At 45.7% G+C, this 25099-nt stretch overlaps 2 protein-coding genes across 2 annotated transcripts; one reads left to right on the forward strand and one right to left on the reverse strand.

Moving 5' to 3' along the window:
- Positions 1 to 1336: 1336 nt before the first annotated feature.
- LOC143716402 (endonuclease domain-containing 1 protein) lies at positions 1337 to 3333 on the forward strand. The gene is made up of 3 exons (XM_077208938.1): positions 1337 to 1622; positions 2463 to 2619; positions 2878 to 3333. Exons 1-3 carry the CDS (start codon positions 1362 to 1364, stop codon positions 3267 to 3269), a joined length of 810 nt encoding a protein of 269 aa, XP_077065053.1. The 5' UTR covers positions 1337 to 1361; the 3' UTR covers positions 3270 to 3333.
- An 89-nt stretch (positions 3334 to 3422) lies between these two features.
- LOC143716397 (TRPM8 channel-associated factor homolog) lies at positions 3423 to 25099 on the reverse strand. The gene is made up of 9 exons (XM_077208931.1): positions 25085 to 25099; positions 11909 to 12648; positions 10842 to 11833; positions 10656 to 10750; positions 10298 to 10511; positions 9964 to 10203; positions 9620 to 9838; positions 4315 to 4433; positions 3423 to 3969 (listed from the first exon to the last, which is right to left on the reverse strand). The coding sequence occupies exons 2-9, from the start codon at positions 12523 to 12525 to the stop codon at positions 3727 to 3729; spliced, it is 2739 nt and encodes a 912-aa protein (XP_077065046.1). The 5' UTR covers positions 12526 to 12648; positions 25085 to 25099; the 3' UTR covers positions 3423 to 3726.

The raw sequence follows: 25099 nt of genomic DNA on the forward strand, positions 1-25099 counted from the left end.
TTAAGCTTTCAATACGATAGACTATATTTTATTGTATGAGCCTTTTGGTATAGTTAAATAAATAAATATGAAAAATCTCACCTGACACCTACAGGAACACTTTACAGTTGGTTTTATGACTGTAAGCCATCCTCTTCATATGCTATTTAAGTTAGAATCGTGTTTACCGATGTTGTGTAACTTTAGACACGGTCCCTAAAGGATGAACGAAAGTATCACCGGTTTGGTGTGTAAATGACAGAATGACATTTTTGAGCGAACTAACCATTTAATGTGCTTTATTTAACCCTTTATTTAATTATGTTATCAACTAGTGTGATAAGCGGGGCACAACCTAACGCTGGGCTAGTGGTAACACACATGGTTTGAAACTTTCCAGACATGCCAGCATGACGAAACAGTGTATTTAGGCTACTAGTTGCCATATCAACACTATATAGAGAAAGAATAGCTCTTTGGAAGATATCACTGAACATTTAACCATAGTAAAAGAAAATTTCTTACTGAAGTTCATTTTTCATCTCTGTTTTATGTGTTTATTTAAAATTAGACAAATCTGATATTATTTTAATCTTATATATGTTATTTAACAGTTGAGATAGTTCTTTAATGCTGATCTAACCAGCAGAAGACAAACAGGTGAGGCACGTTGTAACACTGCGTTACAATAAACCCCTATTAAAACTATGCTATTCTATTTTATACTTTTATGAATTCTATTGAGAAGATGAGAAAAAGGTGAATAAAGACTTAGAGTCAATGTTCAGAAATTATTAATTATTATTATCTTTTTAACTATGCTGTATAGCTATGTTTTGTGGTGCATTTGTTGTCACACTCAAACATTAGTTTTTTTTTAATTATTAAAAAAATGCCATTATTTTATATGAAAAACTGTATTTTATAGACAAAATATTTTAATTTATCGTGTATATCTATTTTTGGGATAAGGTTTTAAGCTGTCATATGGTCATGTTACAACGTGCCCCACCTATGGGGCATGTTGTCACATTTCACTTCCATTCTTTCGGAGTATATCAAGACAAAAGTATACACAATATTATTGAAACAAAACCACATAATTGTACTAGACATGTGGGAAATTAATGTCGGAAAAAATTAATTCTCTGAACCCCAAGTGAATTTACACAAACAGAGAAAGTCAAAAAGTGCTCTCCCCTACTCCAAATGTTGCTAAATTTGGATCTACTAATCTTTCTTATCTGTAATGCTAACAGTCATGGGGGGTGAAAAACAGAGAGGAGTTATAAAGGAGAGCTCTGTTATAAGACTTGTCATCTGTATTTAGCCTGCCCTGTTGCATTATGGAGGTTTCTTTCACTCTGTGTATCCTCACTGTCATGTTCTTGGGTGCAGCAGATGGACATGTGGTGGCTAATTTCTGGGATTCACCTGATTGCATCAAGTTCTTCTACAAGGAAAAAGTTCCAGAGCTGGGAGCTTCCCGGCCAAATGTTGTCCGTTTATGTCAGCGCTTTCTAAACACATATCACTTCACCACACTTTACGACACATACTACCGCATAGCTGTCTATTCTGCATACATCTTTCAGCCAAGTAATGGTGGAGGCAGAGAGAAACGCTGGTTTGTAGAGCCACAGGTGAGTTACAGCTATTATTCTAGTGCCTTCAGAAAGTGCTGATTATTTTTGTGTTTGGTTCATCCAGTTTATTTCTAACAACAATAAAACAAGAAATTCAACTTATGAATACAAAAATACTTATATTCCTATTTTCTATTCCTACACTGTAAAAAATATGATTAATTAGTTGACAACATGTTTTTACATTGCTATTGTAAGCTATTTTCTTTGTTATACAAGATTCAACTCATTTTTTAAAGTCAGTTTGATGTAATTTAAGTACGAAATGACTTAAACATCCAAGTTGATTGTACTTAAAAACTTAAAGTTGCAACTTTTTTTTAAAGTGTACTTGTACTTGAACTTATTTAGTTTTTTATAAATGTCAGATCACATCTTTTTTATTATTGTAAAATAAATACTTCAATACAATGAAGTAATTACAATGTGTTGTCCAAAATATGTTTTTTAAGTTCTTTTAAGTTTTTTAATATGTTCTGTTTTACCCTTTAAATTTAGCTGAAAAGTAATAAAATGCTGTTTAATGACAGGTTTCACGGACAACTTATCTCATTATTGGCACATGTTGTCACAAAAGGTTGTGTTTAGTGAGCTGAGTGCTTTCCCTGTACACACTAATGGTAAAAATTTTCAATACAGAAACTGATTGTAAAATATAATAAATATAATTTAATAAAATAATAAAGCAAAAGAAAATATGAAAATATAATAAAAGATTACCATGGGAAATATTCACTGGAGTTTTTTTGTTTAAAAATGAATGATCAATAACTTTTATACTATATTAGTGTAATGTTGACGTCTCACTAAGCCATCAAAACGATGATGTTTTACTAGTTGGTGAATCCCATATGGTCAAGTGAAATGGAAGATTTATATAAGCTGTCACAGCAGAACCCGGACATCTATCTGGGAGAGAAACAAGCTTTAAATGAAGACTACACAAACTCTGGATTTGACCGTGGTCACCTAAATCCCAACGGACATCATGCAGGTATAACCACTAATGAAGATTTAGTCTTCCCTCCTGTTGACCTTTTCAGGTCATAGTTTTAGATAGATCAGTTGACATTTAATATTATTACATTTATTGCCAATCTTAAAAGTTACTCTTTAGTATAAATAATATAATATACATTAAAAAAGGATTTTCCTGGACGAAAACATCCTAAAATCACCTCAAAAGTTGATGAATTTCTTTTCAATTTTTTCTTTCTTTTCTCTCTCTTTTATCATAACTGCTTCCTGTTAGTTCCAAGTCGTAATGCCACCTTCACCCTGACCAATGTGGTGCCTCAAAACCCAACGTTGAACCAGAACGCTTGGAACAAACATGAGTCTAAACTGACCACCTTGTTTAATGCAAACTGTCATCAGGCTTATGTGCTGGTTGGTGCCATCCCTTCCTCTAACAACTGGATCATCAAAAACAATGTCAAACGGGTGAACATCCCAGAGTACATCTGGAACGCTTACTGCTGTGTCGATCAAAACGGCCGCCCCATTCTAAGCGGTGCTGCAACTGCCCTCAACACAGAGCTGAATGTTGTTGTGGAACGTAGCCTATATGAGATGGTCAACTTCCTTCAGCAATTCTCTGATGCACCAGTGGATGAGCTGTTCAGCGGCCAATGCAGAGCTTAGATTAACACTTTCAAATAAACTTTAGCAATAAGGCTTAATTCTGTATTTTCATATCACATCAACATTATGCACCATTCAGTATCTTTAAAAAAAAAATTTGTATGATTAATTTTCTTGAATAAGAAAGGAAGGTACACCAATACAAAATGCCATGCCATACTGACAGTTTTTAATTGTAGTACATACATGTAGGTTTTGGTATATATGTATATGTTCTGTTTTTAACATGCATGTTCAGGTTATAAAACCTTAGCCCACTTGCCCAATAGCCATTCAGAATATTTAAATTATATGTGTAAGTTTGTGCCTTATATTGATTTTAATCAATTTCTCATCTACACACTTATTCATTCAAATGAGAGTCATGAATACAATAATGTCCATGAAACTACAGATAAGCATATGTCATCTTTTATACTTAATCTAAACCCTCAATTATATTAAAACTGAGACGTTGTTATGCGTACTGGCTCACAGGATGGTCATTCCACTCAGGGAGATGAGAGATCTTCTCTTCTGTGCTGGGCTGGATGGGCCAACCCCACGCTTTGAAGAAGGGGGACAAATTCATGTTGACCACCTTGGAGAAGGTCTCAGCATACAGATTCATCTTGCCTGCATTGTCATTTGGCACTCCATTCATAGTATGGTAGGCAGTAAAAACTTTCTTAAAAGCATCCCAGCCAAATTTTTCCTGAAGCTTGAAAAAACAAAACAAAACGGAAAAAATAGAAAGATGATGGAAGATTACACACAAAAATGGGTATAAATATATATTTTTATAATAATTACAAATACATTTTTATATTTATGTATTCCGCATATGATTTTATTGTTTTGTTTTTAAAAATGAACCTTAAAATAATGAATTATTACTTCTAGGGCTCACAAATAATCCATCATTGCTTTAATCTCTCTTTCAAAAAATGACAATACTGGCAATGATGATGTAACCAAAAATGTACATTATCAAACAATGTTTTAAAACACATGCATTTAACTGATTAAACAAACTGTTAAAACATTATACACAGTCTGTTCTTACCTGCATGTAAGTCTCGAGTGCCGTCCACATGCTCCAGCTTTTTAAATCCTTTCCGCCGCTGTGATACATCTTGGCACGAGCCTGACGGTTTTCTGGAGTGATGGCTGGATGAACATTATGTCACGGTAGATGTATTCGCTGGTTCCTTCTAGTCTTGTGTTTATGTTGTTGTATGAGTGCACGTGTGCAAGGGGCGTGTCTGTATGTCATTACCTGATCCACTCCAGCTGTTCATCATTACAATCACCAGCTGCAGTTCATCTCACCACGCTTCTTAAACTCACCGCTGTTCTCTCACCTTTGTCAGATCGTTGTTTGATGTTCCCCTGTCTTCTGGTTCGTGTTCCTGCCTGGTGTTTCCTGTTCGTCGTCTTCCGTGTGGATTTGGATCGTCTCACCGTTTGTCTGCACGTCACCGGTATTGACCATCGAAGTCCCTGCGTCACCTATCTCCACCTGGCTCACTGCACCCTGGACTTGTGTGTTTTGTGCTAAATAAATATTGTATTATACTCGCGATTGCTTCCTGTGTTTCTGCCTAACATGACAGAACGATCTGACCATGGTATGGAAGCAGCGAGCGCCTCGTCATCCTCACTCGAAGAGTTCATCCATCACAGCATCCGTAGAATGGACTCGCAAGAGAAGGAGATTGGAGATACGGGCCGTGCAGTTCAAGCCCTGGTGACGCAGGTGTCCGAGCTCACCCAGCAGATCCAGCGCCTACGACCTCCCACTGCGCCACCCACACCGGCCGTTCCTCCCGCATCATCAGGAAGCCCCTCCCAGTCAGAACCCCGGCTACCCACCCCAGAGGCATACTCAGGTGAACCGTCATTTTGTAGAGCCTTTTTGACTCGATGTTCTATGCACTTTGCCCTGCAACCTCATACTTTTCAGACCGAGCAAGCCAAAGTGGCGTTTGTGCTCACGCTATTGACTGGGAGAGCGGCACTCTGGGGAACGGCGGTGTGGGAAAACCAAAATCCATGCTGTGCCTCGTTCCAGACCCTCGCCGCCGAGATGAGACTGGTTTTTGACCGTGCGGTCACTGGAAGAGAGGCGGCCAGAACATTGGTCGAGCTACGGCAGGGAAGAAGATCAGTGTCCGAGTTTTCCATCGAGTTCCGGACCTTGGCGGCAGAGTGTGGATGGAACGAGGAGGCGCAGTGGGACATGTTCCTGCATGGGCTGGCTGACCACGTCCAGAAGGAGATCTACGCCCTGGATCTTCCCACTACCCTCAACGGACTCATTGATCTGGCCCTGCGGGTGGACGCTCGGCTGTCCAGAGTCGAGCGTCGAGCCACGCCCACCCGCACACTTGAGGCAGCCAACGGGCTACGATCCAGCGGCAGGGACGTGGTCAGCCCCGTCTACGATCACGAGCCCATGCAGGTGAGTCGAGCTCGGCTTTCCCGGGAGGAGAGGGAGAGGCGGAGGTCCCAGGGCCTTTGCCTGTACTGCGGAGGAGCCGGACACTACGCCTACAACTGTCCGGTAAAAGGCCCAGCCCGATAGTAAACATGAGGCTACTATCGGGTGGGATCTCCGCCAGGAAGACCTCATCCACGACAAGATCTACCTCCACCCTCCTCTCGGTAAGACTAAGATGGTCAGTCCACCAGCACGATTGTCAAGCACTGTTGGATTCGGGGGCCGAAGGTAATTTCATGGACCATAATTTTGCACGCAGATTTCAGATTCCCATCAAACCCCTCCCACAGCAGATTGCAGTTCATGCACTCAACGGACAAGAACTTCCCACCATCTCATTATCCACTGAAGAAATCACTCTCATCACCTCTGGCAATCACTCGGAAACTATTTCATTTTTTATTCTGGATTCACCCCTGGCACCCGTTGTTCTAGGACACCCATGGCTCATTCAACACAACCCCCGAGTGGACTGGATACATAGATCTGTGCTGGAGTGGAGTCAGGAATGTCATAGGTCTTGTCTCGTCTCTGCTTGTTCGTCTGTACCTGTTTCTGTGTTTCAGGAGGAAGCAGGGGATTTGTCTAACGTGCCCGCGGAGTATCTGGACCTGAAGGAAGTGTTCAGTAAGTCTCGTGCTGCTTCTCTCCCTCCGCATCGTCCCTACGACTGTGCAATAGATTTACTCCCAGGTAAGTCTCCGCCTAAGGGCAAGTTATATTCGCTTTCGATTCCTGAAAGAGAGGCTATGGAGAAATATATTTCTGATTCTCTAGCAACCAAGTTCATTCGCCCTTCCTCTTCTCCAGCGGGGGCGGGGTTTTTTTTTGTGGGGAAAAAGGATGGTTCTCTGCGACCTTGCATTGATTACCGAGGGCTGAATAACATCACGGTAAAGAATACTTATCCTTTGCCGTTGATGTCTTCAGCCTTCGAGAGGTTGCAGGGAGCATCCATCTTCACCAAATTGGACTTACGTAACGCTTATCATTTGGTCCGCATCAGGGAGGGTGATGAGTGGAAGACTGCGTTTAACACCCCTAGGGGGCACTTTGAATATTTGGTCATGCCGTTTGGGCTGTCCAACTCCCCAGCAGTTTTCCAGGCACTGGTCAATGACGTGTTGCGAGATATGATCGATCAATTCATATATGTCTACCTGGATGACATATTGATTTTTTCTGCATCTCTCCAGGAGCATGTGCAGCACGTCCGACGAGTGCTTCAGAGGTTGCTAGAGAATGGGCTTTTTGTCAAGGCGGAGAAATGCGATTTTCATGCACAGTCTGTTCCTTTTTTAGGATACATCGTGTCGTCTGAGGGGATGCGGATGGACCCTGAGAAGATTAAGGCTGTGGTGGATTGGCCAAGTCCAGATTCCCGCAAGGCCCTGCAGAGGTTTCTGGGGTTCGCCAATTTCTACCGGCGATTCATTCGCAACTTCAGCCAGCTGGTCGCGCCTCTGACTGCCTTGACCTCCCCCAGAACTGCGTTCAGGTGGTCCGACACAGCCGAGACTGTGTTCAAGAAACTCAAAGGCCGCTTTGTTTCAGCCCCCATTCTAATTACCCCTGATTCATCACGTCAGTTCGTGGTGGAGGTCGACGCATCAGAGGTGGGAGTAGGGGCGGTGTTATCTCAGCGTTCACCTGTAGACGACAAGATGCATCCTTGCGCGTTTTTGTCCCATCGTTTATCTCCAGCCGAACGTAATTACGACATTGGTAATAGAGAGTTGTTGGCAGTCAAGTTGGCGTTGGAGGAGTGGCGACACTGGTTAGAAGGGTCGGGGGTACCTTTTATCGTCTGGACTGATCATAAGAACCTCGAATATATCAGAACTGCTAAAAGATTGAACTCCAGGCAGGCTCGGTGGGCACTTTTTTTCGGTCGTTTTGATTTTTCTCTCCAATATCGTCCGGGTTCTAAGAACATCAAACCCGACTCACTTTCTCGTATATTTGATTTTTCCGGTCGCCCGTCCACTCCCGAGTGTATTTTACCCGAAACCGTATTTGTTTCAACACTCACATGGGAGGTCGAAGCGAAGGTCAAAGAGGCCTTGGAAGGGGTAACGCCTCCGCCCGGGTGTCCACCGAACCGATTATTTGTGCCGGAGGGCTTACGGTCTGACGTTATCCAGTGGGGTCACAGCTCCAACGTAGCTTGTCATCCAGGAATTAATCGCACTGGATTTCTAGTCAAGCAACGATTCTGGTGGCCACTTATGGCTCGTGACATTCGCGATTTTGTTTTGGCTTGCTCTGTTTGTGCCACGGGTAAGTCTTCCAATCGACCTCCAGATGGGCTACTTCAACCGCTGCCGGTGCCTTCGAGACCTTGGTCCCATATCGCTCTAGATTTTATTACCGCCCTCCCACCCTCCCAGGGTAACACAGTAGTTTTAACTGTGGTGGACCGATTCTCGAAGGCAGCACATTTCATTCCCTTACCCAAATTACCTTCAGCTAAGGAGACAGCGGCTACGGTCGTAGATCATGTCTTTCGGTTACATGGCCTCCCGATAGACGTGGTCTCCGACCGGGGACCCCAGTTCGTGTCCAAATTTTGGCGAGAATTTTGTAGATTACTGGGGGCGACGGTTAGTCTGTCATCTGGGTTTCATCCCCAGAGCAATGGTCAAACAGAGAGAGCCAACCAAGATTTGGAGAGAATGTTGCGATGTTTGGTTTCCAGAAATCCTTCGTCTTGGAGTCAACAACTGTCTATGGTGGAGTACGCACACAACACGTTGCCAGTGTCAGCGACGGGCCTATCTCCGTTTGAGTGTAGTGTAGGTTACCAGCCACCAATTTTTCCCAGTCTGGAATCCGAGGTTGCGGTTCCCTCCGCTCACGCCTTTGTCCAGAGGTGTCACCGCACCTGGACTAGAGCCCGGGAGACTCTACTCCAGGTGGGGGCGCGCACCAAGGCCAAGGCCGATCGCCACCGGTCAAAGCCTCCCGTATACGTCGTTGGTCAAAAAGTGTGGCTCTCAACTAAGAACATTCCTCTTCGCACCGTTTCTAATAAACTTGCTCCCAAATTTATTGGCCCGTTTCCTGTCACCAAGATTATTAGTCCGGTGGCAGTCCGCCTCAAACTACCTCCTGCGTACAGGAGGGTTCATTCCGTGTTCCATGTATCTAAAATCAAGCCCGTTTTTCATTCTCACATTAATCCGCCTGTCCCGGTTCCTCCCCCACCGCGGCTCGTAGATGGGGAGACCACATATTCGGTCAACCGTATTCTGGACTCTAGGCGGAGGGGACGCGGATTTCAGTACTTGGTGGACTGGGAAGGTTACGGTCCGGAGGAGAGAAGTTGGGTTCCTGCTAGGGACATCCTGGATCACTCCCTTATCGATGATTACAATCGGCAGGTAAGGGAGTCTGAGAACGCCAGGAGGCGTTCTTAGGAGGAGGGGTACTGTCACGGTAGATGTATTCGCTGGTTCCTTCTAGTCTTGTGTTTATGTTGTTGTATGAGTGCACGTGTGCAAGGGGCGTGTCTGTATGTCATTACCTGATCCACTCCAGCTGTTCATCATTACAATCACCAGCTGCAGTTCATCTCACCACGCTTCTTAAACTCACCGCTGTTCTCTCACCTTTGTCAGATCGTTGTTTGATGTTCCCCTGTCTTCTGGTTCGTGTTCCTGCCTGGTGTTTCCTGTTCGTCGTCTTCCGTGTGGATTTGGATCGTCTCACCGTTTGTCTGCACGTCACCGGTATTGACCATCGAAGTCCCTGCGTCACCTATCTCCACCTGGCTCACTGCACCCTGGACTTGTGTGTTTTGTGCTAAATAAATATTGTATTATACTCGCGATTGCTTCCTGTGTTTCTGCCTAACATGACACATTAGCTCTATTGAATCGCAGAACTTCCTCATGTACGTACAATGACCACAGGTTGCAGGTGCACTCAGTGGTGTGTGGAGGGAACTCCCAAACTCCACGCTGCTGGTTATGACCCAACTCATGAATGGCTCCCCAAAGACCACTTTTATAGGCTTCCTTTAAGTTTATTAGTGCTGGGGCAGAGTTGGAGTGCATCATGATGGGATATCCAGCATGCATGAAACCTGAGGGGATGAAAGGGGGGACATGTTATCGCCAGGATTGTGAGAATATAATTAGTAATAATGGCATGATTCTGTTGTAACTTGTAATAGTGATGTTTATTTATCCCAGCAATAGTACCACTGACCGTGAGAGATCTGAACATCTGCAACAAACCGCTCCTTGCGGGGCAACTTGGCAGGCCTTGCTGCTAGGTCAGTTATGCTTCTCATTATGGTATCCCATAATGTAGCCACCACATCAGGGCAGTCCAGATTCCTTATAAATTCTGATTCTAATGTGATGATGATGTTCTCAAACTCAAGTTCTGCCCAGTGGGCAGGTGCCGAACGGATCCCGCTCACCCAGTCAGCTACACTAGTCTCTCCTGAGGGACAGAACGAGTTTTATCGTGTACCTTTAAATGTTCTGAATAGAAACCTTCCAGTGATGCTCACTGAATATTAATTTAGAATTCTCACCAGATTTGAAGTATGGAGCCTGTACTGAGACCTGCACGACAATTTCCACCCCATCCACTTTGCTCTGTGGAGGTGCTATTAGGTAGATGAGTCCTCCCCACAAATTCCAGACCTGTACCATTTCTGTGTCCAAAGGGAATCGCTCATGGACCACAGGAGCTCGTTTCAGGATGTTTGCTCCACCAATGTTATCTGTCTGGCAACCAAGCTGCACCTACATAGAGTATCTCCTCATGTTTATAACAGGCTCTCCAAGCCCTATGTGCAATAAGGTTGTATCTAGAATGACAAGTATAGCTATTACATACAGCACTATTCCTTGATTCGAAACTTTTATAGAGTAGACTTTATTAATTACCTGCCATTTTTTCCCAACGATCTCTGGAGGTACTGATATGTATGTCTTCATACCAGGAGAAAGATATAAGCCTGTGCTTATCCATTCTTCACAACCTGAAACAATACATTTTATAGTGCTTAAAATAGAAAATTTAAACAAGGAATAACATTTTTCATCCTGCATTTGGCAAGAAATCTTTCATACCCCCAGTGTTAGCACTGATCCGAACTATTGCATCAGACACAGTGGGCAAGTTGGGTCTGTCCTTGATGATATATGGAAGAAGGGCATCAGGATTAGGCGACACTTTGTATACCTCAGATCCAATGAGGAGCATCAGGTGGTCTTTAGCACATTCGACAGGACAATTACTGCACACCTGTGGAACACCTACCTCCTTCACTATATCACTAAGAAGTGCTACCACTGAGGTGTAGTCGAAACTGTCATGAGAACGCATACGAAGGTAATTGGCACAGTCACTACCCAGCTGCTTCAAGCAGCCCTGTTCATGAGCAGTCAATTCTTTCCCCAGTCTTACATGTTCAGCAAACCGCTGCAGCATTCTACGAAAGTGGTACCCCTCTCTACAACTATGCTCTATATCTAGGGCCTTATATAACCCTCCGCCCAAGGTATTGCCTAAGAGACTCAATCCCATCTTGTTAAGAATATGATTTCCTGGGTATTCGGTCATCACATTGCAGCCACAGTGGGTCTGAGCCCAATACCAGGCATGACCCCCAATCAGAAGTCCTCCACCTTCAGCAACAAATTCTTGGATCTCTGCACATTGGGCATCACTGTAGGAAGTGCAGACGTAGACGCTTAGATCTTCTCTGAAGCCAGTCAACTGGCAATCTAAACCTGATTTGCTCAGTACCATGTGGGCTGCTTTAAGGCTGGGTAGGATCCCAATAACACCCTTCCGACCCTCATCAAGCCACTTGATAGCATTGATCATGAATGTGGACAGAGAGTCCCGGCCCAGGTAGCCTTCATGGGATACCAGAATTACTCGACCTTGTCCATAATAAGCACCAGCAATGAATGCTTTTCCAGCAGGTGTGACTGCAATGTGGAATGCTAATGGTCCGTGCACCATCACTTCAGATGCTATTGCCTCTCCTTTGGTGTCAAACTCTGACACACCTTGTAGCAGGAACTCTAGATCATCTTTGAAGTATTTGCCTATTCTGAAAAATGACAAGACAAATTGTGAATGGTTTTTTAAAGAATGGGTAAAAAGCAAAAATGTGTGCTGAACTTACGATACAGAAGGCCAACTAGGAGGGATGTTTCTTGGAACAGGAAAGTTGCCAACTTCTCCTGGGAGTTCAGAGAAATAAATTCCTGCAACACTGCACACCTTGTTTCCTGGAAAGTTCTTTATAGTGTTTTCTTGTGGATGGTCATAAGACCAACTCCATGCTTGGCCAGCAATGATCAAACCTCCTCCAGCTTTGAGGAAAGCAACTAGATCCTTTGCACAGGTCTCAACACTGTAAGCATCTGAGATATATATAGCTAATTCATTACGGAAGTCTTCTAGCTCTGTCTTTATAGGGCAGTATTTCAAGTTTTCAGCTACTGAACGTAAACTCCCCTGAATTCCTACAATGCCGACATCACCGGTACATGGCATAAGCCACATTAGAGCATTCTCTATGAGTCCAGGAAAGTGTGTTAGGTATTCCTCATGTCCCAACACCACTATACGTCCCTGACCGTAATGAGATGCAGCCATCAGCACCTGACCTCTTGGATTCATGGAAAGTGGAAAGGCATGTTCACCTATTAGTACAAGATCACTGGGCACTGCTTTCCCTTGGAAATCAAGCTCCTGCAGCCCAGACATGAGAGTGTAGTAGTCCTCTTCTCGTGCCATGGTGAATTAGTTCTATTTTAGTAAGTAAATTCAAATCACACACAGTTTTAAAGGGTCTGAACACTGGGTTTGTTCAACCAGAGCTTGTGCATGCAGAAAACTTATACCAATTGGTTTTCAGTCCTACACAAAGACAGAAAATACGAAGAAGAAATAAAAGCAAGTTTCATATAATTAGAAACAATTAGAAAATGTAATTTTGTAAATGTTTTTTTTAATGAATTACATTTAATATACTTGTAGTATACACAAATCTGAAATAAACACACAATTGAAACTTTACTTCCCATCCAATCCCAATTGTGACTACAGATGTAAATATTGCAACTTGATATTATTAAATATACACACACTCCCCTTTATCTGTAGATACAAACAAGCTCAAATGACTTTCCTTCTTAGCTAACTACTGTGGGAATGTGTCTGTGGCTATAACTATGGCTCACTCATAAGGAGCACAGTGGGAGCTCCTAGGGGGTGCACGCCCATAAATACACCTTTTTTATTTTGTTTGTTCATCTAGAAACCACCATTAACTACTACCTACAGCATTTGTAGTTTGTATCCTGTGTGAGACGAGTAGCTTCGTACAGAGCTCCCCAAATGACGTGTGGGAGAAAACACAAGATACCATGGCCACAAATTAATAATTTGTTCCCACAACTTATTAATTTGTTTCTTTGTTTTACGTAAAGGCTGGAATACACTACACAACTTTTGCCCCGATTTACTGTCAAGAGGAATCAACACTAGTTGTCAAAAGTCAAAGCCAGTCTGCAGATTTTGAGCAGTAATAATTGACAAATTTCACAGAAAATCACTAAGCGTATAATGGGCACATACCCAGATTTTTAGCTTCAGACTATGAAATATTCTATGTTTTCTTCCATATGTCATGTGCGGGGTTCCATAGTTGTAAGACAAAAACACTTGCCACTTTAAACTAAATTGTTGGTACTGCATTATGCAGAGTAAATAAACTATTTTTATCATGCCATAATTATCAGCAGGATATCCTATCTCATGATAATACTTATGTAAACTGAAGATTTATCATCTATCTGGCGTAAACAAATTAAATAGTCCCATACTATTCTTTTGTCTGTGCACTTTGTACTGATTTTCAGGTACTACACACACAAAGTTTTAAATCCCACTTTCAATACAAATACTAGAAAAACAGACTTGGTACTTTTAATTGTTGCAATGCAATATGCTGCCAGCTTAAATCTCAAAACAACCAAGTCTTATTTTTGATCTATCTATCTATCTATCTATCTATCTATCTATCTATCTATCTATCTATCTATCTATCTATCTATCTATCTATCTATCTTTTGTAGTTTCCCACCGGATGTGAGCAATTAGAGCCAAGAACAAAGCACAGTCTATCATTACCTGCTTTTAAAAACTTACAAAAGGTATACAGTTCGTATAAGTGGACTATACAATAAAATAAATGTGATAATGTAACTTAGAAAAATACTACATTTTTCATTGACAGCGGTGGCCAACACCATTTCGCCACACTGTTATAGTAGTAACTTTAACTACAGTAACTGGTGTGGCAGAAACTATAGATGACTAACTCCCAATGAAATGGGAACAAAACGTCATGGAACGAGACGCTGCGCCGAGAATCGACACATTGGGGAATGCCTTCGGCATGAAACGTATGAAGTCAGCTATTCTATATTGATTGGCGTAGCCATATCACGTCACTCGTGACGTTGCATTTGACGGCGATGCGGAAGCTATAAAGGGACGCCGGATCATAACAGCGTCAGCTTCTGATTGGTTGAAGCAAGTCGTTCTCAGGAGCACCACCGCTCTTCCAGGGAGCAGGGCGAGCAGGAAGCAGACTCAAATAGATTCTTATATGATGAATACCCTAAGAATCATGATATTGCCTACAGGCAGAATAAGGTAGAGTGGCTCCCACTCCCTTAAGTAAGAGGATGACAGTATTCATCCTCCAATCTACAGGAACATGGAGTTTTAGTGGGTATGTCCGTACATGCTCACCCTTAGAGGCTTGCGGAGGGCACTGGGGCGGCACAAAGGCCCTAAACGTGAATGGGCGATCCCGTTAGAGAACAGGATGGAACGACAGTACTGAAGCCATTGGGCAGTATTTAACTGGGTTCAATGCCGTCCCTAACAAATATTAGTTCCTAATAGAGTGGGGTTCTAGAATGGATGACCTAACCACCTCGGTGGAAAGGGCACCTATTTACTGGTTGGACCCCCTCAGGGGCCAGACCCATAGTCTGCATTACTCCGGCCGTGGATGTAAATATTGTACCACTGGCCTGGGAAAGGAGATCTCTCCTAATAGGGACATGCCAGGGAGGACTCTCCAAGAGACTAATAAGGTCCGAGAACCAAATTCGGGCCGGCCAGTACAGGGCTACCAAGAGTAAGCTCACACCGTACCTCCTGACCCTTTATAGAACCCCAGGGAGCAGAGCGATCGGGGGAAAAGCATACAAATGTGACCTCGGCCACATCTGTACCATGGCATCCAGGCCCAAAGGAGCTGGATGTGAGAGAGAGTACCAGAGCGGGCAGTGAGTGTTCTCATGAGAGGCGAACAGGTCAACCTCCGCCTGGCCAAACTCTCTCCATATGAGCTCAACTACTTCAGGGTGGAGCCGCCATTCCCCGGGATATCTCCACATCATCAACCCCAGGAATATAAATGGATCTAACAGGATCTAATATCCTGGGACCACAGAAGGATCTGATGTGCCAGTCTAGAAAGAGGGCGCGATTTCAGATCTCCTTGACGGTTGATATAAGAGACCACCGACATAATGTCTGTCCTAACAAGAACATGATGACCCTGAGCAAGGAAGTGCCTCAGGGAAAAGAATACGGCCAACATCTCCAAGCGATTAATATCCATGAGAGATGATGGCCTTCCAAGCACCTCGGGTGTAACAGCCCTCCATAACCGCACCCCAGCCCATGAGGGATGCATCCATGGTCAAAGTCTTTCTCCGACACGGTGCTCCTAGAACCGGGCCTTGAGACAGGAACCATGGTTTCTTCCACATGACAAGAGCACGAAGGCATCTGCACGTAACTCTGATCATGCGAAAGGGGTTCCCCAGTGGAGAAACCCCTTGGTCCTGAGCCACCACTGTAAGGCCCTCATGCGGAGCAGACCAAAAGGAATTACGATGGAAGCTGCAGCCATGAGGCCCAAAAAGTCTTTGAAAGTGTTTAACAGTGATGGCCTGGCCTAACCTAATATTCTTTATTGTGGTTAAGATAGTATTTATACGAGCAGGAGACAATTGTGTCCGCTTCGTGACTGAGTCCCACTCTACTCCCAGGAACGTAGTCCTCTGAAGAGGAGTTAAGGAACTTTTCTTCACGTTGAGTTTCAACCCCAAGCAGGGGGGGGGGGGGGGGGCAGGGTGATCTGAGGGTCAAGATTGAATAGCTGACTTCAGACGCTTCATGCCGAAGGCATTCCCCAATGTGTCGATTCTCGACGCAGCGCGAATTCCCTCGAAAGGGAACTATGGGTGCCATTGTTCCACATCGGAAATAGTTGGGAAAAATGACGTGACGTGACAGGCCATTTTTTTGTCCAAAGACCTTAATAATAATAAAAAACAAAGATATGACATCCAGAGTATATAAGGTAGTACAACTTGATCTCTTTTATTGAATCCAAAAGGTTTTAATTATATTTTACTACATATAAAGGTATTTTAAAGATTTCGAAGTGTCAAAAGGTCATTCGGTTTAACCGTCCGAAGGCCAAAAGAGCCATTTCGTTTGTGATTAAAATATCTTAAAATGAAATAAATTTACCTAGTTTTTATTCTGGCATGATTTTACAACATTATATATCAAGAGTGCAAAATCGTATTAAAATTATGTGTAGAAGTCATTGCTTTGTTATGAGAAAGAATGTCCGGAAAATGTCCCGAAATATCAGGTCATTCGGTACAACCGCTATAAAACATGGAAACATTTTGTAATATTTTAAAAACTTGTACGAAATATAAAATGTTTGGTTGTCTTTTTGCTAGCTAGCTAGTCAGCTAACTAGCTAGCTATCTAGATAGCCTGTAGCATTGTTTGAAAATATTCGGTAATACCGAAAATACAGAATGACCTACTGGTTGTACCGAATGACAGCAATGTATGTAGGTCATATTTGTACATATCTGGAATAAATAAATACATTTTTTTACAGTTATATCAGTCACTTTAGTGTATTTCTCAAATCACTATTTACATTTGCACAACAGTTAGTTCAACCTCCACAACATTTAGTTATTTGTACACATCATAGTAGCAGTTTCTCATTCCTTCCAACAAATTGCAAATGCCTTTTTACATGCATCAATTGCTTTCATACAACTCTCTGCTGTTTTATAACATTATCATTTGCTTATGTCATGTCAGCTAAAATTAACTATACTTGTGAATGCTGAATAGTCATTCCATATAAAACTAATAGTCTTCATTTCATTGATTGAGTCATCATACAAAAAAGTAGAACTAGTTGTCAAAATCTGTCAAGGTATTTTCACAATTTTTTAAATATTTTTTCCCCCTAAAAATGTCTCCTAAATTGAACAATTTCTCTCAGGTGAACCTATGTGGCCAGACAGAGAGGAACTGTCAAATGCCTGTCCTGTCTTGTGTTGCACATGGGTGTTTTGTTATTTTGGGCCATGTGCTCTGGGTGTTGTCTGATCCCTCCCCCTCGTTACCTGATTATTGTTTGATTTCTTCCACCTGTCCCCTCTTGATTTGTTGCCTTCTTAAGTCTCCTCTTGTTTGCAGTCTTTGATGGATCGTTTGTCTAATGTCTCCTGTTCCCCGTGATTCCCCGTTCCCCGCTTCATGTTAAGGTTCAGTTGTTTCATTCTTATTTATTGTGTTTTTCCCCCTCGTGGGTTTTTGCTTTGTGTTTGTTTATTTTTGTAATAAATTACCATTCTCTGCATTTGAGTCCTCACACCTTTTTTACCTTGCACTTTCCGTGACATAACGATCCGACCAAATGAGGACTCAGCTGAGAAGAGGGGCCATGCCAGAGACTGTTTACGTTCCGTCTGCCCAGCGAGAGACTGTTCACGTCACGTCTGCCCAGCGAGAGACTGTTCACGTCCCGTCTGCCCAGCGAGAGACTGTTCACGTCCCGTCTGCCCAGCGAGAGACTGTTCACGTCCCGTCTGCCCAGCGAGAGACTGTTCACGTCCCGTCTGCCCAGCGAGAGACTGTTCACGTCACGTCTGCCCAGCGAGAGACTGTTCACGTCACGTCTGCCCAGCGAGAGACTGTTCACGTCACGTCTGCCCAGCGAGAGACAGTACACGCTCTGTCTGCCCAGTCAGAGACTGAGCACGTCCAGTCTGCCCAGTCAGAGACTGAGCACGTCCAGTCTGCCCAGTCAGAGACTGAGCACGTCCAGTCTGCCCAGTCTGAGACAGATCCGGAAATGCCCATTTGTGTGGCCGCCAAGGCACTTACGGACTATCTGGAGCGTCTGGCTCGGATCAGAGCCAGTGTTTGTTTCTGTGTTTGTGTTTGTTCTTGTGACTGTTACAGTTCTTGTGTCTGTCCCTCCATGCGCTAGAGCCCAAGAGGATGCCACACTCCGGGTGGAGTGGGCAGTCACACCAAGGGGGCATTGCTGGTATGCCAAAGCAATGGCGTCCACTATCCAGTTAGACAACCTTTGCTTTGAGAGAGCCTTTCCCTTCAGCTTCCCACCATAACAGACAAAGAGCTGGTCCTGAAACACTGCGTCCTGTCTACAAAGGCGCGGAGAGCGCGTACTGGACAGAGCAGTGCCAAGGCTGGGTCTGCCTCCTCCAGGGGCAGCGCTTGCAGGTTCACCACCTGGTCCCGGAAGGGAGTGGTAGGAACCTTGGCCAAATATCCGAGCCGGGGTCTCAGGATCACGTGAGAGTAAGCCGGCCCGAATTCCAGGCACGCTTCGTCAACGGAGAATGCGTGCAGGTTCATCCTCTTGATGGAGGCCAATGCAACCAGGAGCGCTGTCTTCATAGACAGGAACTTAAGCTCCACTGATTGTAAAGGCTCAAAGGGAGCACTCTGCAGGGCAGTTAGAACCACTGAGAGGTCCCAAGAACGAGAGGAGGGCGAGGAGGATTCAGTCTCCTCGCTCCTCTCAGGAACCTGACGATCAGGTCGTGCTTCCCAACAGACTTAACTTCGACCAAATCATGGTATGCGGCAATACATAGACATAGACTTTCAGGGTGGAGGGAGACAGCCTTCGTTCTAACCCATCTTGAAGGAAGGAAAGCACGACACTAATCGAACATCTCCGGGGGTCTTCTCGGTGAGAAGAGCACCAGTTGACGAAGAGGTTCCACTTCAAAGCATAGACGTGTCTAGTGGACGACGCTCTAGTGGAAGTGATGGTAGCCGCCACCGCTGGTGTTAGGGTACTCAAACCTGCCTCGTCCCGACCAGGAGCCACACGTGGAGGTTCCAAAGATCGGTACGAGGGTGCCATAGGGTGCCCCGTCCCTGAGAAAGGAGGTCCTTCCTCAGGGGAATCGGCCAGGGAGGTGCTGTCGCGAGGAGTACTAGTTCGGAGAACCAGGTCGGGCCAGTACGGCGCGACCAGAATGACCTGCTCCTCGTCCTCCCTGACCTTGCGCAGGGTCTGCGCAAGAAGGCTCACTGGGGGAAACGCATATTTGCGGCCCCGCGGCCAGCTGTGCGCCAGTGCATCTGTGCCGAGCGTGCCCTCGGTCAGGGAATAAAACAGGGCACAATGGGTCGAGTCGTGAGAGGCAAACAGATCTATCTGTGCGTCCCCGAACTCATCCCAAATCAGCTGAACCGACTGGGGATGGAGTCGCCAATCTCCCGGGAGGGGCTGAAGCCGTGAGAGCTCGTCGGCTGCACAGTTCAGGGCCCCGGGGATATAAATGGCATGAAGCGACCTCAGATGCTTCTGACTCCATATGAGGAGGTGGCGGGCGAGTTGCGACATACGGCGGGAGCGTAGACCACCTTGATGGTTGATGTACGCTACAGTGGCGGTATTGTCTGAACGGACTAGTACGTGTTGGTTCTTGACCACGGCCCGGAAGCGGCGCAAAGCAAGACGTACAGCCAGCAACTCAAGGTAATTGACATGCCAAAGGCGTCGGGGTCCTGTCCAGGAGCCCGCGGCAGCACGTCCATTGCACATGGCACCCCAGCCCGTGGAGGAGGCATCTGTCATTACAACAACATGCCTCGAAGCTCGTTCCAGGGGCACTCCGGCCCGTATAAAACTGAGGTTCGACCACGGGGTGAAGGTCTGACGGCAGGTCGAAGTAACTGTTACTCGGAGGCTGCCGTGTTGCCATGCCCACCTCGGGACTCGGTCGCGAAGCCAAAGCTGAAGCGGTCTCATATGAAGCAATCCGAGCGGCGTTGCCGCGTCTGCAGATGCCATATGCTCCAGGAGCCTCTGAAAAAGTTTCAGTGGAACCGCACTCTTGCCCTCGAACTGTCTCAGGCAAGTCACCAGTGACTGCGCACGCTCGCTCGTAAGCTGCGCGGACATGGCGACCGAGTCGATATCCATACCGAGAAAAGAGATCCTCTGCAAAGTTTGCTCTTTTCCCAGTTGACGCGCAGGCCCAGACGAGCTATGTGCTGAAGCACTAGGTCCCTGTGTTTGCAAACCTGGTCTCGAGAGTGAGCTAGGATCAGCCAGTCGTCGATATAGTTCAGGATGCGAACCCCGTGTTCCCGAAGGGGAACAAGGGCTGCCTCGACGACCTTCGTGAAGACGCGAGGGGACAGGGCTAGCCCGAAAGGGAGAACCGTACTGGTATGCCTGCCACTCGAAAGCAAACCGTAGGAACGGTCTGTGTCGAGGGAGAATGGAGACATGGAAGTAGGCGTCCTTCAGGTCGATTGCTGCAAACCAATCCTGGGGCTGCACACATTCGAAAATGCGTTTGGCAGTGAGCATCTTGAACGGCAGCCTGTGAAGGGAACGGTTCAGCACGCGCAGGTCCAGAATTGGCCGTAACCCACCGGTTTTCTTTGGGACAATGAAGTACGGGCTGTAGAAGCCGGTCCTCATCTCGGCCGAAGGGACGGTCTCGATCGCACCCTTCGCCAGCAGGGCAGCGATCTCTGCTCTCATGATAGGGGCGTTGCCACCGACCAAAGTGGAGCGGACTCCCCTGAACCGGGGAGGAGACCGCGCAAACTGAATCGCGTAGCTGAGCCGGATCATCCGCGCAACCCAGCAGGACAGGTGGGGAATCTCTAGCCAGGCTCCCAAGAACTGTACCAGCGGGGTCATACGAACCATAGACTTGCCACCGGTGGTGCAGCAGGGCGGAATGACTGGCCCAGACGTGGATGGCATAGCGGCCCGGTGTGGGGGAACAGTCATTAACCGCGCCCTGACAGAGGAGACCAGGGAAGGATGAACGTTCCACGGGGGTCTGCTCTGCCAGGGGGCTGGCGACAGAGGCGGATGAGAGCGGCACGTCCGGGGACGGCGCGCACTGTCAACTGGCTCTGGGACAGAGGAGGACGAGGGGTGCACGGCTCGGGGGCGGCGCATCGTGTCGTCCGAGATCTCTGTGTGCTCATGGATGGAAATGTCACTTCTTTCTTTAACCACATAAGGGTGCTGCCCACCCGTGGGTGAGCAGCGGGGAATGAAGAACAAAAGATTCTCGCCCACATCCAGAGCCTGGGGTTGAGACACAACACAAAAAAGAGTGTGTTGACGCACTCCCAGAGGACTACATTCCTGGGAGTGGTATGGGACTCCACGACGATGCGGGCACAGATGTCTCCTGCACGCGTGGAGTCCATACTGGCAATGGTCTCCAGAGTGAAGCTAAGCCACAACCTCACTGTGAAGCAGTTTCAGAGACTGCTGGGGCTCATGGCAGCAGCGTCCAACGTCATACCTTTTGGCCTGCTACACATGAGACCCCTACAGTGGTGGTTGAGAGCCAAGGGGTTTTCCCCGAGGGGAAATCCATTCCATATGATCAGGGTAACGCGCAGATGCCTTCGTTCCCTTGTCATATGGAGAAAACCTTGGTTCCTGTCCCATGGACCAGTGCTGGGAGCATCATGTTGCCGGAAAATCGTTTCAACAGATGCCTCCCTCACTGGTTGGGGCGCGGTCATGGATGGCCGCTTTGCGAGAGGTCTGTGGGAGACCCGGCATTCTTCTTGGAACATCAACTGCCTGGAAATGCTGGCGGTCTACAAAGCTCTGAGGAGTTTTTTCCCGGATCTCCACGGCCACCATGTCCTGATACGCTCGGACAACACTTCTGTAGTCGCGTATCTGAATCATCAGGGGGGTCTGAGGTCGCGCCCTCTATGCAGACTGGCACACCAGATCCTTCTGTGGTCCCAGGGGAAACTGTCGTCTCTCAGTGAGATGTATGTCTCCGGGGACCAAAATCAGGGAGCAGGCGTTCTGTTGAGGCAGGGGCTGAGGCCTGGGGAGTGGCAACTCCACCCCCAGGTGGTGGAGGCCATGTGCGTGAGATTCGGCCCAGTGGAAGTGGATCTGTTCGCGTCTCAAAAGACATCCCACTATCCACTGTGGTTCTCTCTCAGGTATCCAGCTCCGCTGGGGCTGGATGCTATGACGCAGACGTGGCCGAGGCTGCGTCTGTACGCATTTCCCCCTCTGCTCCCGGGAGTCTTGGAGCGGGTCCGCCGGGAAGGGATCAGCCTACTTTTAGTAGCACCCCGTTGGCCGACCCTGATATGGTTCTCGGACATTGTAGCACTGCTAGACAGTCTCCCGTGGCAGGTCCCTCTAAGGAGGGATCTGCTGTCTCAGGGAGGGGGCACAATATTTCACCCCCGGCCAGAGCTGTGGAACCTCTGGGTCTGGCCCCTGAGGGGGCTCGGTACCTAGAGGCTGGTCTGTCAGCTGATGTTGTCGAGACCCTACTCAGCTTCAAGGCTCCTTCCACCAGGAGACTGTACAGCCTAAAGTGGAATGTGTTTTCCACTTGGTGTAGAGAGCGTGAGGTGGACCCAGTTAACTGCCCAGTGGCTTCAGTCTTGGAGTTCCTCCAAGATCGTTTCTCCGCCGGTCTTACCCCGTCCACACTTAAGGTGTATGTGGCTGCCATTGCGTCTTTCCACTCGTCTATAGGTGCTGGGCCTTTAGGAAAGCACCATATGGTTGTACGTTTGTTCCGTGGGGCTCGGAGGATGAGGCCTGCGGCTCACTCCAGAGTCTCAACTTGGGACCTGGTGGTGGTTCTTGAAGGGTTGGCTGAGGCCCCATTTGAACCAATGGAGTCGGCTGAGGCAAAGAACCTGACCTTCAAGGTGGCCTTTCTCCTTGCCATCACCTCTCTGACGAGAGTGGGGGATCTCCAGGCCTTGGCTATAACGCCAACTTGCCTGGAGTTAGCCCCTGGCGGTGTTAAGGCCATCTTCACCCATGGCCGTGAGGGCTCATTCCACCAGGGGCATGGCTTCCTCGGTGGCCCTCCTTTCTGGCGTCTCGCTTCAGGATATCTGCGAGCCGGCCGGGTGGGCCACCCCGCACACCTTCATACGCTTTTACAGTCTGCAACTCCCCGTGACGCCTGGCGCCAGAGTGCTCGCGTCCTAAGTGTGCCTGGATCCCAGCTTCAAACTAGGGCGGGCGTGATTACGGGGTGGCATAGTGGGCATTACGTTCCCCAAAGTGTCGTCACAACGACGACGCAGTGCGAGTTCCCTCGAAGAGGAACGATTCGGGTTACGACTGTAAACCTTGTTCCCCGAGAAGGGAACGAGACACTGTGTCTCGTCGCCACACCTATCACGGACAGAGCACTTGCTTTATCGCAAAAGAGCTAATGTGTGTGTGTGCCGGCGTCCCTTTGTATCTTCTGGTTGTGCAGTCATCTACTACGTCATGAAGCAGCACCAATCAGGATTGGACAGATTTCATTCATGCTTCAGATACGCTACGCTGGGGGCATTCCCCAAAGTGTCGTCACAACGACGACGCAGCGTCTCATTCCCTTCTCAGGGAACAAGGGTTCCAGTTGTAACCCGAGATGTTTTCTTTTTGTTTTTAGTTACCTAAGCAGAAAACTCAGTGGCAAAAAAGAACAAGTGTCAATTGATGAACTTGGCCAAAAGGATCAAGAAAAAAGGAGTCTTATATGGATGAGGGCATAACGGAGGCAGAGAGAGAAGTTGAGGACCAGAGTCTTTAAATGTGACACCTGACATCCCAGTGGATGAAGTGCCACAGGAACCACATTTGGCATCAGAGCCATACAAAATCTTCTAGTGTTGTAGTGTCAGTTCTGGCAGGTCACGTTAATCAATCTTACCTCAGTGACTCTCAGCTGATCCACGTCTATGGCGCCTATTATTGTATATATATATAAGCTCCTTCAGTATTATCAGCATCTATCGCGTTTCTCAGGAGCTAATGACCCTCCTCCATCCCCAGCTCCTCCTTTCACCCAGTCAGGATTTGGCATTCTGATTCTCCTTGAATCAGAATAAATTCTCGAATTATGTTGTACATTCAAATATTGAATTAATGATATCTGCATACATTCATGTTGGTTCTGTTCTATTTACCCTAAGGGGGTTATTGCTGCTCTCCCTGCTCTTATCCATGCTAGACTTGCCCAGAACAGAACCATACCGCCAATCGAAACTATGCTAATTGTCAATTGTATTTGATGAAAGTGGTCCTGACAGAAAGGTTTTCATGTTTGATGTACTTTTTTACATTCATATTATATTAAAAAAATATAATATATTTATATATATTACATTTCCCCTTTTCTCATTTCCCTGTGCAATGTTTTACTTGGATATGTAGGAGCGTTTAGAGTAGTCCAATAAAATTATTACATTTATGAGATCTGTGGTAATGTTATTTTATATTTGGTACATATTTGGTATATTTGGTATATGGTACACACTATATTCTATCTCAACATCAATGTCAAATCAGGTTTTTTCATGAATAATTATCTGCAAATTAATAGTTTTAGAAATTTTAGACTTTTTTGGTAAAAATGTAAAAATGACATAAGCAGTGTTAATTGATTGTACAAACCACATAATCTCATTGTTAACACTTAGTAAAACTAAAAAATGGTTTCAAAACTTTTTTACACTTTTAAAAAACGTATCCGTCAACAACAAATGAATCGCAAGAAACGTTAAAGTGTTAGACAACGGGTAAGTGCTATTTGTATTTTGTTTTGTGTATTTAGTTTAATTTTGGTGGCCTGATTGAAATATAAGTTTCAAAGAGAAACTTTGTAGGTTCACACAGACAGCACTGGTTTTAAAGTTAACTTGAGCCTATTTGAATCCCTCTGGTGTCAAAGTCCGACTAAGACAATTGTTTTTACACATGAAACATTAAAAGACATTAAAATGAAGTTACGGCATGTAGCTAATGAGTTACTTTTCAGTTATCTGGTTAAATATTCATAATTGGCTCGCTAAATGAATACCAAATGTACAGAATATGTGTCATTTAGCATACATTTTGACTATTTGAATCTTAAATCATTGTATTTCTTACTGTAACTTCTCTCCT

Source organism: Siphateles boraxobius, unplaced genomic scaffold (assembly GCF_051911475.1).
Source record: "Siphateles boraxobius isolate OS27281-9 unplaced genomic scaffold, OSU_SipBor_1 6, whole genome shotgun sequence".
Classification (NCBI taxonomy): domain Eukaryota; kingdom Metazoa; phylum Chordata; class Actinopteri; order Cypriniformes; family Leuciscidae; genus Siphateles; species Siphateles boraxobius.

What these genes read in the sequence shown, in the direction of transcription:
- LOC143716402 (XM_077208938.1), top strand. Translation starts at nt 1,362, where the DNA reads ATGTTCTTGGGTGCAGCAGATGGACATGTGGTGGCTAATTTCTGGGAT. An exon ending in GCTGGTTTGTAGAGCCACAG is followed by an intron (nt 1,623 to 2,462) that starts GTGAGTTACAGC and finishes ATGTTTTACTAG; the next exon opens with TTGGTGAATCCCATATGGTC. An exon ending in TCCCAACGGACATCATGCAG is followed by an intron (nt 2,620 to 2,877) that starts GTATAACCACTA and finishes GCTTCCTGTTAG; the next exon opens with TTCCAAGTCGTAATGCCACC.
- LOC143716397 (XM_077208931.1), bottom strand. Translation starts at nt 12,525, where the DNA reads ATGGCACGAGAAGAGGACTACTACACTCTCATGTCTGGGCTGCAGGAG. An exon ending in GATCAGTGCTAACACTGGGG is followed by an intron (nt 10,751 to 10,841) that starts GTATGAAAGATT and finishes GTATTGTTTCAG; the next exon opens with GTTGTGAAGAATGGATAAGC. An exon ending in GGCTCCATACTTCAAATCTG is followed by an intron (nt 10,204 to 10,297) that starts GTGAGAATTCTA and finishes TCTGTCCCTCAG; the next exon opens with GAGAGACTAGTGTAGCTGAC.